Genomic DNA, 16,305 nt, shown 5'->3' on the forward strand with positions numbered 1-16,305 from the left:
CCTCATCCTTGTCCGTGTTATCATCTGCTCTCAAGTTCGCCAGACACGTCAACTTAAATAAAACAGTCAACGATGTGGCTTCCGTGTTCCATAAGATAGCACGCTGTGTGCAACTGTGTGCTGTGTATCCCCTTGTTTCCCTTCTTTTGCACATGCAGGTCAGTTTAGGGCTGTGACCAGTTCACACTGCAATCTGATATCGGCCACATTTAGAAGATAATGTGAACAGCCAAACTAAATATCAGATCTGAGCAATAAATCCGAATTGAGCATGACGGCTTGCACTGTGAACATAGTCATAGACGGACAAATGACTTCATACCTGGAACATGATCTAGAGTTTCCAGTTGACCTGAGACAGAACGTGTAAAATGTGACCAGGGCTAGCAACTAAACCCAATGCTCTTTTTCTCTGGGACGAGTGCTCATGGGCTACTAAGCCTCCTGAAACATTTTCAGCTCACTCAAGTATTCTGAGGCTGTTCGCTGAAGATGAAATTGGAAGTTTGAGAAAAACACCAGCTTAGTCATCCAAAAGCCTTCATTTTCAATGGAGAAGAAAATTGATTTGTGCCGTGTCAGTTCTGTTTTGCAAGACATATCAAGCTATATGCAATCTTATATTTGTTTTTCTTCAGTTGAGCTGTTAAAACTGCTTGGTGGATTGGAGGGAGTTGATTACTTGAAATGATGGGTATGTGCCGTGTGCCATTTATGTTGGCTGTGACAGACCCTCGTAATCCTCTTGCCTTATGTGGCTCTCGGGGCCTTTGGACGTTTGTTGGCCTTGTTCCTCCTGACTGTGACTTTCTGTGGATTTTCCCTGACCTGCCCTCACGATGATGCACTCTGAGTGGGTAGCTGTGATCAGACCAAAAAAAAAGTGTGTTGGGTAAGCACTTAATGGAGTCAAAATACAGACATGATAAAACATATTTTAAACCACTCATGCTTGTGTTGCACCCACAGAAGCATCACGGCGTTCTTGAATAAAGCTCACAACCTCTGATATCCTGTGATGATTCCTCAGCACACACCCAACCGCTTCATTATCTGTTACATGATTTAGCAGCTCTGATATCATTAGGATCCAATGTCGTACCCACTGCATCGCACTATTAAAGGGTTCCTCCCAAGGTATCAAGCCAGATACAGGATATCCTTACTGCTCCATGCTGCTCACCAAGTCTTACTTAATTCTATTGGCGTGTTTACCAGATACCTGAACTAAGCTTATGAAATGTTTACTGCAGTCGATGAGGTGACAAACATATTACACAACAATTTCCTGTCCTCGGCTGTTCCTGTTCTCACGTTGACACTGTCATTCCCTGTTTCAAGATAATAACAGGCATAAAAAGCGGCTCGGTTGAAGAATGAAACCGTAACTCGATGAGGAACACGATAGGTGTTAATCTGAGGCTCGTCAGAGAAACGTGCTATGGCCCGAGACGGGTCCTCTGAGGTCACACTCGGTGTCCTTACATTTGGAAGAGACTTGCACAACTTTTGGCATTCAAATCCCTGTGGTATTTGGCCACACCAAAGTTGTGCCAGCTCCCAGAATTAGCTTCAGTGACGAGTCTCTCTCGGCCAGAATAGCAAGCATTTGATAACAAAACTACATTTGGTTTTGATTCGCAGCTTGAAATGGTGGCTGTTAATGTCGAATAGAGATCCTTGGCAACAACATGCAGCTTAATAAATCTCTCTAGCATGTATTCTATTTTCAGGTTACAGCCCTGGTTCCAGATGGAGCGAACATCCCTCTGACGGCATGATTAGGAATCTTAGCCAGTTGTTTCTAAAATGCTAAGGGTCACAGTAGCTTAGAGGTTGAAGCTGCAGCAGACCTGTGATTAGGTTGTTGCTGGTTTGATCCCTCATGTGAGTGAGGAAAGCCGTTGAAAGGAACTGTCAGTGTCTCAACACCAGCTCTTGATATGTCCCTGAGCGGGGCATCTGACCTCTATTACAATTGTTCTGGTGCCACAGTTAGAAAGCAGTAAGGACTGTTTGTACTGGGCTGCCTCAAGGTGTGATACTGCATAAATGTGTGAATGTGAAGCAGCCTGGTAACAGACACATTTGCCTGGATAGATATAGTCTTAGGAAACAACATAACATGAGGAATTTTTGTGGATTTTCTTTTATTCCCAAGAGAGCATATTGAATTCAAATGAGTTTGCCACATTAAAACAAACCATTTTGTCATAAATGGATTCATGCCAGTCTCAAGCTAGCTGCCAAAAGGAACCTGGAAGTTCCTTATTTATAATTGTTTATACGTAGAAATTATAAGTGTGCTTACAATAAAACTTTGCTTTGCTTTGTCTTCCAGGGTTCTAAGCGTCTTCTGAGATCAAATGAGTACGTCCTCCCCCCCAGTGGACTGATGGAGACAGATCTGGAGCTCACATTCTCACTACAGGCAAGCACTCTGTTATTATACTGTGAATTCTCACACTGATATGGCAATTACTTGATGGACAGGATTGTGTTGAAGCCTTTATCCGGACTTTAACCCCTAGCCAAAGTCCAGAATATCAATGCATTTATGCATGTGTCTCTACGGTGTTTTGTGGAATCGGGCTCATTTGTTTATTATTAGCCTTTACCACAAATTTTCATGCTAATTTGTGATCAGAGGAGGCGTTACCTCTTATTGCACCTGGACAGGAAATGAATCATTGCTGAAATCACTGAAGCAGAATTTATTAATGACAATGTGTCAGATTTGAGATAATGGACACTGCACACATTCTGACTATTTGAGGGCTCTAACAGACAGACGGCTATAAAGCTAAGCCAGAATACTGTAGAAAATAGACATGAAGTTTATAATTGGTAAAAGCTGTATATTTTGCCATACAAGTGCAAACTCTTTACAAAACTCTGAAATAAAAAGGCCAACCTAAAGTCCCACTGCTGTTGAGTGAGTCCTAGAAAAAGGAGGGTAAAACATAGGACATGGATACAGCAGCAGTGATGTTCAACCAACTTGTAAAACTCGATCATACAAGCTGTTGTCCTGTGAATATTATAGACCAAAAAGGCAAGAAAAGGTGTGATCATCAAGTTCTGAGCAAGAGTCTTGATCGAGGTTCAGCTACAGTTCAGCCACAGGCCAGCACTCTGACTACAGATCCCTGAAGAAGTTCATGGCCCACAACGGCAGAGTGTTAAAATCTTGTCTGGCAGTCAAAGATAGCCAAAATCATTGTGAGGACCACGCTGGCAGGTGAAACACTGGAAATGTCTGATGGCATTAATAATATGGCCTGACGACAGTCTTTGCTATATTTGGTGGAAATTGATCTATGAGACAGATAACTGTCGCCACTTGATGCAATGAGATCCACCAAGTCAGTCCCAGAGAAATATCTTTGTCCTGAGATAAATGGCATCAGAGAACTCCGTCAAACCAAAAGAAAGTGGATGTGAAGAAGGTCGGAACTGAATATTAAACACAAATAGTGAATACATGCAATGTTTTGTTATTTCACTTGAATGGTTAAAATAGTAATTTGCAAGAAATACAAGCTGTCACTTTTTGTTTTTACTATTTCTGCTGCTGCTCATGGCAGGTCACCATTGAAGAATTAGATTTCTTATGGAGGAACAAAAACAGTGTGTTGAAATAATGTGGGGTTGTATTTATGGGGTTTTGGGGGTTATAATGTATACTCAAAAGCTGATGAGCACATAATGCAGTCTGCATTATTTAACTACATTAACATTGTCTATCTTTCTTTTTGTTATTCTTAGTACCCCCATTTTCTGAAGAGGGACGCCAACAGACTGCAGATCATGCTACAGAGGAGGAAACGCTACAAGAATCGAACCATTCTGGGCTACAAGACTTTGGCTGTGGGAGTTATCAATATGGCTGAGGTACTGTATGGTGCCTCAACCGGGGCATTACTTTCAGTCGTTCGTTTTCATGTTTCATTGTCAGCCGTTTAATTTCTCTTGAGAAACATCTCATTTTGCTCTGAGCGTGTGATTGCATTCAGCTCTTGTCTGACAGTGATTGACATGGCTATTAGAGTCTGTGTACCATGTCTCGGTTGCCAGAGAGAGGGCCTCCTGTGTTACACATCATTTCAGATGAGTCATGCTCATCACACATACTGCTCTGTGAGATTATGGGCCATCTGGAGCTAGATTCGTATGCACTTTTCTGCAAACAGTGCATTCAGCCATGCTATGTGGAAATAATGGACTCAGTATCTCATCAACATCCACAAGGGACATTATATCAGCTCTAAGTTTTTGTTTTTTCCCCTTGATCCAAGTCATTTAGCACTGTCAGTACAGTCCTCAGCTGGTTGTTCAGCAGGGACTTTGCAGTTACATCAGACTGTATGTATGTTTTGTTACTGGGCCATCAAGATGACCTGTTTTTTTTTTGTACCCACTTGCTGTGCTTACTAATGCCTGTTCTCAGTGTAGATATCACACATTTCAACTGCTGGTTGCTGCTGATTGTGCCACACAGAAATGTCATTCACATGCAACACTGCACAGAACCAATGTGTTGCAGTGCTGTCCGTAAGGAAAGTGGGGAATTTTTGATAGCAGGTTTAATAGTATGGATTACAGTAAACAAATGATTGGAAATTGGGCTTTGTATAGCAGATACAGATCAATTAAAATTCCTTGCTCAAGACATAATTAGTTTGGTGTTTGTATGTGAGAGATAAAGACAGAGATTTATGATATAGATATTGAGCATCAGACTTATTTGGAAGGAAAAGCACAGGTAACATTCCTCCAATTCTAATTACAGCAGCTGGTCAGCACCCATTCATGCTCAGCCAAAGTTAATTTCCTGCTGTAGCCCCAGGACAGGAATTGACTGACATCTGAAAACAAGACTAATGCATTACTGCATTTTAAAATACCACTCAACCGCTGTGCAGTTTTGGTGTTTACTGCAGTAAAACAACCCACAAACTTCCATGAATAAGTCTAGATTGGCCATTATTGGATCCTGCCGGGTAATTATGTTTTCATCTGCTGTAATGTAAACTCTCCTGTGCCCTCATTCTGAATCTATCGGGGCATTATGTGGGAGGAAGCCACTTATTGGACTTTTCATGAGGCATTCAAGAGCACCCCTGCTAGTGTTTGAGCAAAATGAGCTTGCTCTCAGTACAGCAATTCATCAAGTGAAAATTTGAAAGTACCCCCCAGATAGAGCTTAGACTGAGAGCTCATCCCTTCTCATCTAATTCAAAACAGTTTATGCAAACTGTGTTATACTGTTTGACTGGATGATATGAGCAAATTGGCTCGTCTCATTCAGACATTCAGAATGGGAAAGCAGCATTGTGCTAATGATGATTTGTTTAAAGATAGCATAGCTGTCAGCTTGTTATCAGTGGGTAAATATCTGCAGGCATAAAGCAGTGTAACAGAAGCCATCTCAATCTCTGTTGGATCAGTATTGGCTCAGTAGAGAGAAAGATAATATTTCTTCAAAAGACAGGCGGATGGAAGAATTTTATTTGTTCCATTTTGCTTCGACAGGGCTCTACAGAGTGATTGATAGACGCAGGAGTTGCACAAGACATGAAGGCATCCTGCTAAAAAAGGACTTGATGTTGAGATAGATGAAAGCCTTATATTAAATCCTGTGTTATATATATATTTAAGAAAAGATCAAATTACCAGTAATTCTACAGGGGGGATAGAAGATAAAACTAAACGTCTTACATAAATTGGTTAAGAGCCCATTTTTATTTGAATGGATTCTTAAAGTCAGTGGCCAGCCTCTATGTTAATCTTCCTATGTTCAGGTGATGCAACACCCAACAGACGGAGGACAGATTCTGGGTCTCCATAGCAACGTGAAGGAGGCGCCAGTGCGTGTGGCGGAGATCAGCGTGTACTCTCTGTCCAGCCAACCCATCGACCATGAAGACGGTAGTGGCCAAGCTGGCCGCAAGACCAAAACCTCAGGTAGGCACAGCCATCTCCCGTCCCCCTACATGGGGCTGTTAGACAGGCCTGTGCCCAAGCTGCCCGGCCAAATCTTGTCTGTAATTTCAGCCTTCACCCTGCTGCCAGCCCTCCTTGCCCAGGCCTCTCTCTTCCCTCCTTCCACATGGCTCCTATTTCCCAACACGAGGACAAACTAATCCCAAGCCAGCCTATGGCCAGGGCTGTGTTATTCTCTTCAGCTATGGTTGTAATGTTGATTTGAGAGTTGTACGGATTTGGGGCCTATTACCTTACACCGTTCTAATTCTGGACGGGGAGAAATATTGGGCCCCGCTTGGACTGTACACCTTCACCCTGCTATGCTGATCCCTCTCAGCTCTGGATGTTATTAAGGAGGCCGCTCAAACATAACAGATGAGCTCATGCACCAAGTATTAAACTAGTGTCACTCTGAGGGAAGAAAAGATGTTTATCTTTCTCGTCTCTGCAGCGATCCTTAATAACATCCACCCCATCTAAGAACATGGAACAGGATGTTTCACAGGCAAAAGGAAGTCAGCTATGAAGGAAAAAAAAGATCTTCCATCACCTGACCTGTCCTGAGCTGTCATACAAATCTGCTCTTTAGGAATGTGACTGTTCAAGCCATTAAACAAAAGAACAATACGAAAATGTTTCAACCATGAAAATGTCATTAAAACTTAATCAGAATGTGAGACATGGATCACAAAAAGAACTGTCCAATCTAATTTGCATATATTAAGACTTTCATTACATTTCAGCAATCAAATTTAGCATTTAATTATGTGCGTTGACAATGTTCGTGTATTACCATATATTTCGTTCATTATTCTTGCCAAGTAGCCAAACAATTCATTATTGATGAACTGTGTCGAATGGGACAGGAAATTTAACAACTTTATTCACACAGGATTTAAAATTGTCTTGATATTTGATATAAAAATCACAATATACTGGAAGCAGCATTTGCATCATAATAGAACTATACTCTTCTGTATATTTAACACCCTTTGCCTTCCAATTGCAGGCTACGAACAACATTTACTGAAGCAGTAGACTGCGTATTGAGTTTAGGAGGCTTGATTTCACTCGCTTCACGAAAATTGCTTCCCATAGGAATTCTGTGTTCCAAAACAACTTTTCAGCATAGGTTCAACTGTATTAGGGCTGTGACCTTGGAATTATACTCGCCTCTTTTAGGTCACTATGCTAACCCCATCTCTCTCAGGCCAAGTTTTAACAAGTTGTGTCTGTGGGAATGCTGCCTAATATAATGCGAGTCATGTGTCCCTGTATTCTGATGTTTTTTCTGTGTGCTTTTCCGTGCTTGCCTACCTCAGACCGCTCCCCAGACATGGATAACTATTCTGAGGAGGACGATGACAGCTACTCGTCAGAGCAGGAAGCCAGTGATGACGCAGTTCATGGCCAGGTCAGTGGCCGAAAAAAATTCTTAAATGCCTACAGTTCTGCAATACCCAATCAAAATACAATCAGTGAATAAAATATAGTATATAGTAGTCTATGTGTTATACTGAACATGGTATTGCATAGTTACACATACTAGTAATGTTGTATAAGATTTGTCAGAGGCGTGTGTCTCTTTAGAATATTTTGTCTTTATTTATAGTAATGTATTTTCTACATTTAGCGTAAACGTATGCATTTAAAATGTAGGGGCACCTCGATTTTGAGATTTCACACATTTGATCAATTCCGCCTGTATTTCAGGATCTTTATGATGAAGACGATGAGGTCAGGAAGCCCAAGAAACCCCGGAGGAAAATGATCCGAACCACCTCCATGACCAGGGTTGGTTGCGTCCTTTTCCACCATGCAGAGTTTTATGCTTGCCAAACATTGACTATGAGAATAACTCAAGACCCATTTTTGCTGTTGAACAAGCTTTTAAGGGAAAGCACATACTCTGCGTTCCATTTGCTCAAGCCATTAGGACGATGTGGATGAGCATGTAAATGAACACTGTGGGCTCACTGGACTGACTCTAATGGTCTTTACATAGAGCGGCTGTGAATGAGTAATCCAGTGGACAGTCACTGGAAAGACTGATAAGCCAGAGTCCAGCTGTCATGCATATTTAATCACTTATTTCCTTTTCAGGATTTATTCCCACATAAATACATGTTTTTGTCTGTTACAGCAACCTAACTTTAAGCAGAAGTTTGTGGCCTTGCTGAAGAGGTTCAAGGTAACAGACGAGGTGAGTGTGAACTGAATAATAGTTTTGATTGACACCCAGGAGAACGTGTTCAATGTCAAAACAAACAATGTGGTGAATTTTAAAGGGGTACTGCATGCTCCTCAGCACACCCGCCTGGAATTTCTCTGTCCCTCTGTCATAAAGCTTTTAGTAAGTCAGCTGTGAAATGTATCAGTTATTAAAATGGCCTCGGGCCTGAAGAAAATAATCTCAGTATTGACTTTCTAAACAGCATATTGCCACATCATTGCTAATATGCTCCTGACTGGAGGAGAATTGCCAGTGAAAAAATAAAAATCGCCGCCGCAGTAGAGGCACAAGCCTCATCGTGGCGCTGGGCTGCACTACCTCCGTGCTCATGGATGTATGACTCATACATCACCGATAGCAGCAATTCATATGCAGAATGTCCATTAACGACCTTATTCCCTACCACTTAATCTAATGATAAATGCAGGCTCATATGCTTGCTCTATTTAGGTTTGTGTTTTTCTTCTCTTGAGTCCTGTTGAATAAATGTTTCTTGTGGATTCTACATAATAGTATGTAATTAGGTCATCAGCAGGACATCGTCCATTTGTGTGCAACAACCCGTAAAATGTCCATGAGTACATAATCTGTGTTAGGCCATTATAAAGATAATAAGTACCACTGAACTGTAAAATCTATAGGAGTAATGGAGATATCCACAGCCCTCTTTCGTCCTCAGTCCATACATTACAGTAACAGAGATGTTTAAAAGATTAGGTTCTAGATTTAACTATGTAGGTTTTCAGACTGGATGAGGATTTGCTTTACCCTTTTACATATCCCTTTAAATTCATATATAACTTTAAAAAATGGGACCAATAGACCTGTGTGAGTGGTTTAACCTAGTGATGTTTACAAGAGCCTCCAGGCCACCTGAGTTCTGCTTTGTTGGATGTTTCTGGAAGCTCCAGGTGGCTCGATGATCTTTTATCACGTTCCCTGTCTCTAATCCCTTCCTTGTGGCTGGGCAGTGTTCGGGGCTAGAGCTCTATAAATACATAGCCGGGAGGAGGAGAGGGGACAGACTGTGTTTATCTGCTGCCTGCCAGCTTCTGCACTTATGGAGTGGCATTAATCACCTGATTAGTCCGCAAGCCTGCCTGTGTGCAGTTCCTATATATTCCCACTGTGCAGCTGGCAGATCAAGGCTCAGCACCTTAGCTTCTCCTCTAGTACTCACTTACCTTTAATTGGCCTGCTCAGGACCAATGGAGGGATCTATTTATAGCAGAGATTTTCTTATTTTACAGCCTTCAGTGTTCCCGTTCATTCTTTGAGCTCCATTAGCCCAGCTGTGAGTGATTAGTTAATGCACAGCACCAGTCACTCCCTACATTTATTTATTGTACGGCCATCACTATAAATCTCTGATTACAGCGTGCTAATGTGTTGATGATGTGTCCGTCCTGTGCGGCAGGTCCTGGATTCTGACCCGGTGGACCAGACCCAGGAGGTGGAGGAGGACCTGGACTTGCTCTACGACAGTCTGGAGGTGTACAACCAGAGTGACAGTGGGCCAGAGATGGAGGACAACGAGAGCGTCCTGAGCACGCCCAAGCCCAAACTCAAGTACAGCTGCGCTCAACCTCTTTCCTCAAAGGCCATCTTTTCATAAATTGCCTAATATTTCTAGATATTAAATTGTTTTTTCACAGCCTTATATGGCTTTACTGTGAAGCATGAAGCTGAAAATAAAAGTTTACATAAATTAAAAAATAAGTATTTACAAAATAACTAAAGTCGACACTCCTGCCCACAAATTGCATCCGACCCTTTAAATGGAACTGCCCAGAAAAAGAATGTGAAGAAAAGCGTTATTTTTGCAAGTTGTTAGTTTTCTCTAATTCATGTTTCTGTTTTCAGGCCGTTTTTTGAAGGCATGTCTCACTCCAGCTCCCAGACAGAAATTGGAAGCATACACAGCCAAAAAAGCCAGCAGAGAGAGCTGTCATGTCCTGTAAGTTGACCACCAGACATGGCACTCTATTACCTAACTCCTCTGATGCCTTTCAGCCCCACTGTTTACCCATTAAGTTCTGCCTCCCGGTTGCTGGAGACATTCTTTTTTGTAAACAGTGTTATGTAAAGGAATTGCGCCTGGGTAATGTTTGTTCTGTATGCTCTGGCAGTCCTCTGTGCTTATTGTGGTTCAGGGATTCCCAGGGACCATGACACTACAGACAAGATATTCTGAGCATGAGCACAATGCAGCCCACCAGCTCCCACCTCTGCAGAATTGGATGGGGGGCCTGCAGCCCTTACCCTATTCACCCCTACGGCCCTCCAGTATTTATAGGGACTGACACTGAATGACCTCTCCATCAACACCAACACACACACACACACACACACACACACACACACACACACACAAATATGCTTCCATGCTCAGAAAGAAGATTGGATGGAGCAATCCCTGAACTCAGAGATTTATGGCCTATTGGAAATAACAAGGGCAGAGAAAGAGAGAGAGAGAGAGAGAGACATGTTGAGTCTGATGGCGAGAGAAAGAGTGCTGTTTATAAATATCTGGGAATCCATTTTAGTGTCTAATAAAACAGCTTGGAGCATTTCAGACTGCTATAGCCCTCCATTTTGCTCAATAAATGTGTCCAGTCGAACTCCATAAACACGTCTTGCCAGCAAAATGGAACGTCTGTGATCAAATATTTAAATGAATTAAAGTAGATGTTACGAGAAACACTGAAACATTTTGCATCGAGCAAGCTTGAGCCCACAAGTGTTTCTGTTATTCTTTTGGGGTTTATCTATGAATAGGCTGCCTTAGTGAACTGTATAGAAGCTTATAGAGATATTTAAACTCACCAGCTCTGCCATTGTCTGTGGAGCTGCCACTGTGCCTCTGATTTTGACCTGCACTGTTGAAATAGTCTAATATGTGTGTGCTTTCCCCGCAGAGTGGAGAGTTTCTGACTGTGGACAGATGTAAAGTGCAAGGGGCCCGCTATCAAGATGACAGCGTCACAGATACAACCATTGGGGTATGTTTTTGGAACAGCAGTAGTTGTGCTTTGCTTTTTTTCTAAACCAAATCCCCCTTGAGCATCTCTTTCTCTGATTTGCCTTTTCCAACCCCCCACCCTCTAAACTTGAGTGCCCTTTCCTCCCGTGGGTCTTAGTTGTTTTCCAAGAAATAGCAAAAAAGGGAGGGTGAAATCAAAGGCAGGCAAAGCAAACAGCACAGTCATCCATTATGGATCGGTAGAGCAGACAAGGCAGCCCCATGCTGCATGAATCCTGACTGATGAGGATCGAAAGAGGGGCGTCTGTGTTTGTTGTTGTCTTTGTGCCGTGAGGTCAGTCTAACCTTGTTCGTCCAACCGCGGCTCTAAGCTCTAAGCACCGGGCAGCCGGCTCTGCCCATCGCTCCACTAACCCAGTTCAAACAGAATATCTAAACTGCAGGAACAGTGTTTTCCCCAGCCACCTGCTAAGAGATCATGACTTTGTATTTCGTCTGTCTTGGTGGGCTCGTATCATTATCTCTGACCTCAGCGGCTAAGCTCAATTATTCACCAGGCCAGCACGTCTCTACCTATCTACCCGCTGCTGCTCTTTCAACGCTTGCTCTTAAAATGCGGGCTAGTGCACCGCAGAAAGACTACAGAATGCACCTGAAGCCTGCAGGAGAAACCGGTGTAGTTTGATGGGACATGACAGTGCCTGTGTTGTACGATAAACATCAGCGTTGTCCTCTTGGCTCATCTTGGCTCATCTTTGCTCTCCCCCTGTTGGTTCAGGAGCCAGAGACCGATGACAGCGGGCCCGGGCCAGGGGAGGTGAGCAGCTGGGATGTCAACACTGAACGGATGACCAGCACTGTTGGCAAGCTCTGCAAGACAGAGTCCCAAAACCACATGTCTCCCAGGTACACAGCTGATCACTACATCTGGAAACATGCACACGAGATAGTGTTATGTCATCATGTATGTACACAAGTTGCTCTGGATATTTAGCATTTTGAATGTCCACTTTGGAATGGGTGTTTCCTCAGCAGGTTTTCATGAAATGTTTTATTTTCTGAGTCCAGTTGTTTCCCTGCTGTGTTTGTCATGTATTTTGAGCTCCTTGTGTTTCATCTCTTCCTCAGTAAAGTGGAGAACAGGCTGCAGAGGCGTCCTCGCAGCACCTCCATGAAAGACAGACAGAACTCCAAGGCCCAGAGCGACAGGACCAGCAGCATGGAGAGCGAGTGCTCCCCAGACTCGCGGCTCATCGCACAGGTAAACAACTCACAGATGTCATGTCAGGCTGCAGATGTGCTCTCAGTGGGTATGTCCTGGCTTTGGTCGGTCTCACTCTCTCTGCTTCTCTCAAAGGTCCCCAGGAAGTCCGTGTATGACCAGCTGAACCAGATCCTCATCTCTGACGAACGCCTCCCAGAGAGCATCATCCTCATCAACACAATGGAGTGGCAAGGACAGGTGTGTGTCATTCTATACATAACGGCAAAATCATAAGCTCCCTTACCTTCATCTCTTCCGATACGCAGCAGAAACACTTCACTTCAAGCATTTCCTGACATTACTGCAAAAATGCTGAATTACAAAAAAAACAGTTCTTCAGTATGTACCCCTCTAGCATGTTTTCCTGCTTTCTCTCCAACCCAGTCAGCCCTGCCTCTCTTATAGCCATTAAGTTATCACTACCCTCTCATGTGTGTTTCTGTGCAGTATGTAGCTGAGTTGCTCCACGAACAAGGCCAGCCCATTGTGTCCACCTGCTCTGCTGCCGATGTTCAGGCTGCCTTCAACACCATCGTTACTCGCATCCAGAGATTGTGAGTCACACACACACACACACACACACACACACACACACACACACACACACACATACACACCTGTTGCCTGTTATCTTGGAGTGGTCCTCACCAAATTACCGCATTTCCTCAAGTAAAAAACTCCAATAAACGCCAGGTCTCAATTAATTGCTGTGGTCATGCTCGACACAAGCAAATAAAGGATGTTCCAAAATGCAGGCCGGGGGAAAAAAAGGACTGTGGATAAACTCCTGGTGCCTGTTGTATAATGTGCTGCCAACTAAGCATAACGTGCATTTTCATCACTTTAATTAGATACATTTCAACAGTATAATGATGCTCTTCGCTGCTGATGTATGTGTGTTAATATCCAAGGCATTCTCATCCCAGGATTTCAAATACCTCTGCTTTGTCACTCCGACCTCAGTTGTCATGACAGCAACGATAAACACGAATTAACATTCTGAAACGGTTGCAAAATCGGTTTGGTTTTAGGCAACAAAACTACTCTGCTATGTTTAGGAGAAGATGATGTTAGCCACATTAGTCTCTTTGGAGAAAGTCTGATGTTTGAGAAGTCAAGTCCTGCCACTGATACAAACCCGTCTCAAATGAATACCTCGTACTCTGTGAGGCTGAGGTAAATAAAATCCATGGCTAATATCTGAGGAAATGTGGTATGTATGTTTATGATGGCTCACTGCCTGAGAATTCCAGGACGCCGTCACTCACGCTGCTTGAAGTGCTCTCTGCCTGTGAACCCATTCTATCCGAATGTGCCTGTTTTCTCATCAAAAGCTGAAGCTCGGCCCTCGTCTCCGTCCGTTGGATCCATCTGCTCAGCTGCCATCTCCTCAGGAAGTCACATCAGTGGGAGACGAGGCTGTCTCAGTATACTGTGCTGCTGCTGTTAAACCTGTTTTCTCTTTAATCCAGCTCAACGGCAACTTCCACTCTTTACACACCTACTCCTCAGTCAACCTGTTTCTTCCCGCTGGGGCCGTGTCCTGTAGGGCCACGCACCTCTCTGATGTTAACGTGCTCAGTCACTGCTGTTGCCACTGTTACTGGCTGCGGGGTTTTTCCTCAAACTTTGTCACTGAGAGTAAATAGACATTTTAAAACATATAATCTAATTTATTGAACATTTGATCTCTCAAATCCTGAAGCATTTAGCTACAAAGTCCTTGAGACAGTCCTTGAAACGACGTAAATATTTTACAGCATATTTCTTGTAAGATGTAAAATTTGGATCATTGTTTAAAAATGGCCTCAAAAACTTAAAATCTTCTTTAGGGGTTAATGCTTCTGTTCTTTCACATGGTTGAAGTGAGCAGTTAATCAACACAGCTAAGCTACGCTGACTTTAGTTGACTTTTTTTTTCTAAAACTTTCTAAAACTGTTGCAATATTCGGTTTAATGTGAGAAAGACGTGCAGATACTTGCAAGTACTCTGTATCACAAATTATAACACATGATGTAATCTGGCTCTCAAAAAAGGTAAAACCGATTTTAATCCAGGAAAACCCCTGTTGTCTTTCTTTTAGACAGCCATAAATTCCCTCACTCACCCTCTCTGACCCACACCTTTCATGATTTGGAACTCTCTCTTAATTACTCATTCCCTCTCTCCACATTTTAACCTTTGCAGCTGTAACTGCAACGCACAGACGCCACCAACGATGAAGGTGGCGGTGGCCGGCGACCAGAGCTACCTCAGCACCATTCTGAGGTTCTTTGTCGAGCAGCTGGCCAATAAGACACCTGACTGGCTCAGCTACATTCGTTTCCTGGTGATCCCCATAGGTAAGCAGCCACCCAGGATTGGTGCAATTACCAGCCTAACATCATACATACTTTTAGCATTGTTTTAGACGTTACGTTTTTCTCTGCACCCTGCACAGGTTCTCATCCCCTGGCAAAGTATGTGGCCTCCTTTGACAGCAGGTTCAACAGCATCTTTATGGACACCGCATGGAGGGAGCTGTTCTGCAGGACGGAACGGCCCGCCTCAGGTATGATGCCTAGCTCTGATCTCTGGCTACAAAGCAAGTCTGCATGTCTAATGTTCAGCCAACTTGAAAGGGAAAGAAATGGGGTCAGAGCACGGGTCAGGGGCTGATGAATGGGAAGAGGAGATTTCCTCCAATTGCAAAAGACAGCTACAGCCTGCTGCAGTGCAGCAAATGGCTCTACATCATGGCACTCCCTGTAAACTGTCTGCTTAAGAAGACCAGCAGAACTCTATTCACCCCAAAGGTTGTCAAAATACCATACATCCTGTCTTTGTGGGGGTTTCTTTATGTTTTTTCACTTCGTATTCCTTATGGTTTAAGCTTTAAAGCTAGTTAGCATTCACAGTTTACAACCAATACATCTAACACCAGTAGTATTTAAGCTCTTTTTCTTTTTATATACGAGATTTGAAAATGTTTTAAGCCCACTTGTAATTGTTTGCTCATACACACATTCACATTTAGGCTTCTGTTCCCATTTTGTTCTTCGGTACTCACTTGCTCTGCCCAGACATGCCCAGTAATCCTCATCTTTCCCAACCTATTCATTCTCTTACTTTAGGATTAAACATGGTGTTTGGAACTATAACTCTATGAGTTATACTTCCAAACACCATGTTTAATAATTGGCAGTGTTAGGATAGAAATGGCCGAGGGGTGTTTCACATGGAGAATTAGTTTTAAACTGCTGAGAGGCAATACAATTAATTGACATTAAAAATCATTCCTTATTTCTAGTTGCCAGGAAATGTTCCTCAGGCTGCATGTGGCCCACAGGTTTTCTGTTTGACACATGTAACCAATGCGTGTGACCACTGAGTGCAGTGTGAGAAATGAATAATAAAGTGATGTGTGGCCATAGTGAAACAGAAACACAGGACGCAGCTGTAGATGTTAACAGCAGGTATTGAACAGTAAAGGTAATAAGCAGGCCGGGACTCATTAAAAAAAGGACCATGATATTTTTATTGAAGTCTTTGTAAGAGTCACAGTTGCAACCCCAAAGGTATGAAGAAAGGAATGTGTGCTGTCTTTGTCTGGAGCTGTACGTGATACAGTCCAATTCTACCGGCCTTGACGCAGGTGTTCTCTAGTTCACAGCCTTCTTACTTCACTATCTTGTGAGCTGGGATCGCCATCCAGTACTGGAAAATGAGAGTCTCAGATCATCTCATGAGTCTCTGAAATCTCCCCTAGTGGCTCTGAGACCTCCTCTGAAGTCCTCGACCGTTTTAAGGGGACTCCAACCCAGAAAACCTGCAATAAATTGGCACATTAGCTTGGA

General features: G+C 43.1%; 1 protein-coding gene across 1 annotated transcript in view; it reads left to right on the plus strand.

Annotated features, from left to right (window-relative positions):
• The window catches only part of LOC139210542 (phosphofurin acidic cluster sorting protein 2), a 47,555-nt gene that overhangs the window by 24,869 nt on the left and 6,381 nt on the right, over positions 1-16,305 (plus strand). The window contains exons 3-17 of the mRNA XM_070840579.1: positions 2,342-2,431; positions 3,769-3,894; positions 5,805-5,967; positions 7,311-7,402; positions 7,702-7,782; positions 8,132-8,191; positions 9,639-9,790; positions 10,085-10,178; positions 11,140-11,223; positions 11,983-12,110; positions 12,333-12,465; positions 12,562-12,666; positions 12,916-13,022; positions 14,657-14,811; positions 14,910-15,020. Coding sequence (XP_070696680.1) covers positions 2,342-2,431; positions 3,769-3,894; positions 5,805-5,967; positions 7,311-7,402; positions 7,702-7,782; positions 8,132-8,191; positions 9,639-9,790; positions 10,085-10,178; positions 11,140-11,223; positions 11,983-12,110; positions 12,333-12,465; positions 12,562-12,666; positions 12,916-13,022; positions 14,657-14,811; positions 14,910-15,020 — 1,681 coding nt within the window. The remainder of the gene's footprint in view (positions 1-2,341; positions 2,432-3,768; positions 3,895-5,804; positions 5,968-7,310; positions 7,403-7,701; positions 7,783-8,131; positions 8,192-9,638; positions 9,791-10,084; positions 10,179-11,139; positions 11,224-11,982; positions 12,111-12,332; positions 12,466-12,561; positions 12,667-12,915; positions 13,023-14,656; positions 14,812-14,909; positions 15,021-16,305) is intronic.

Source organism: Pempheris klunzingeri, chromosome 12, assembly GCF_042242105.1.
Source record: "Pempheris klunzingeri isolate RE-2024b chromosome 12, fPemKlu1.hap1, whole genome shotgun sequence".
Classification (NCBI taxonomy): domain Eukaryota; kingdom Metazoa; phylum Chordata; class Actinopteri; order Acropomatiformes; family Pempheridae; genus Pempheris; species Pempheris klunzingeri.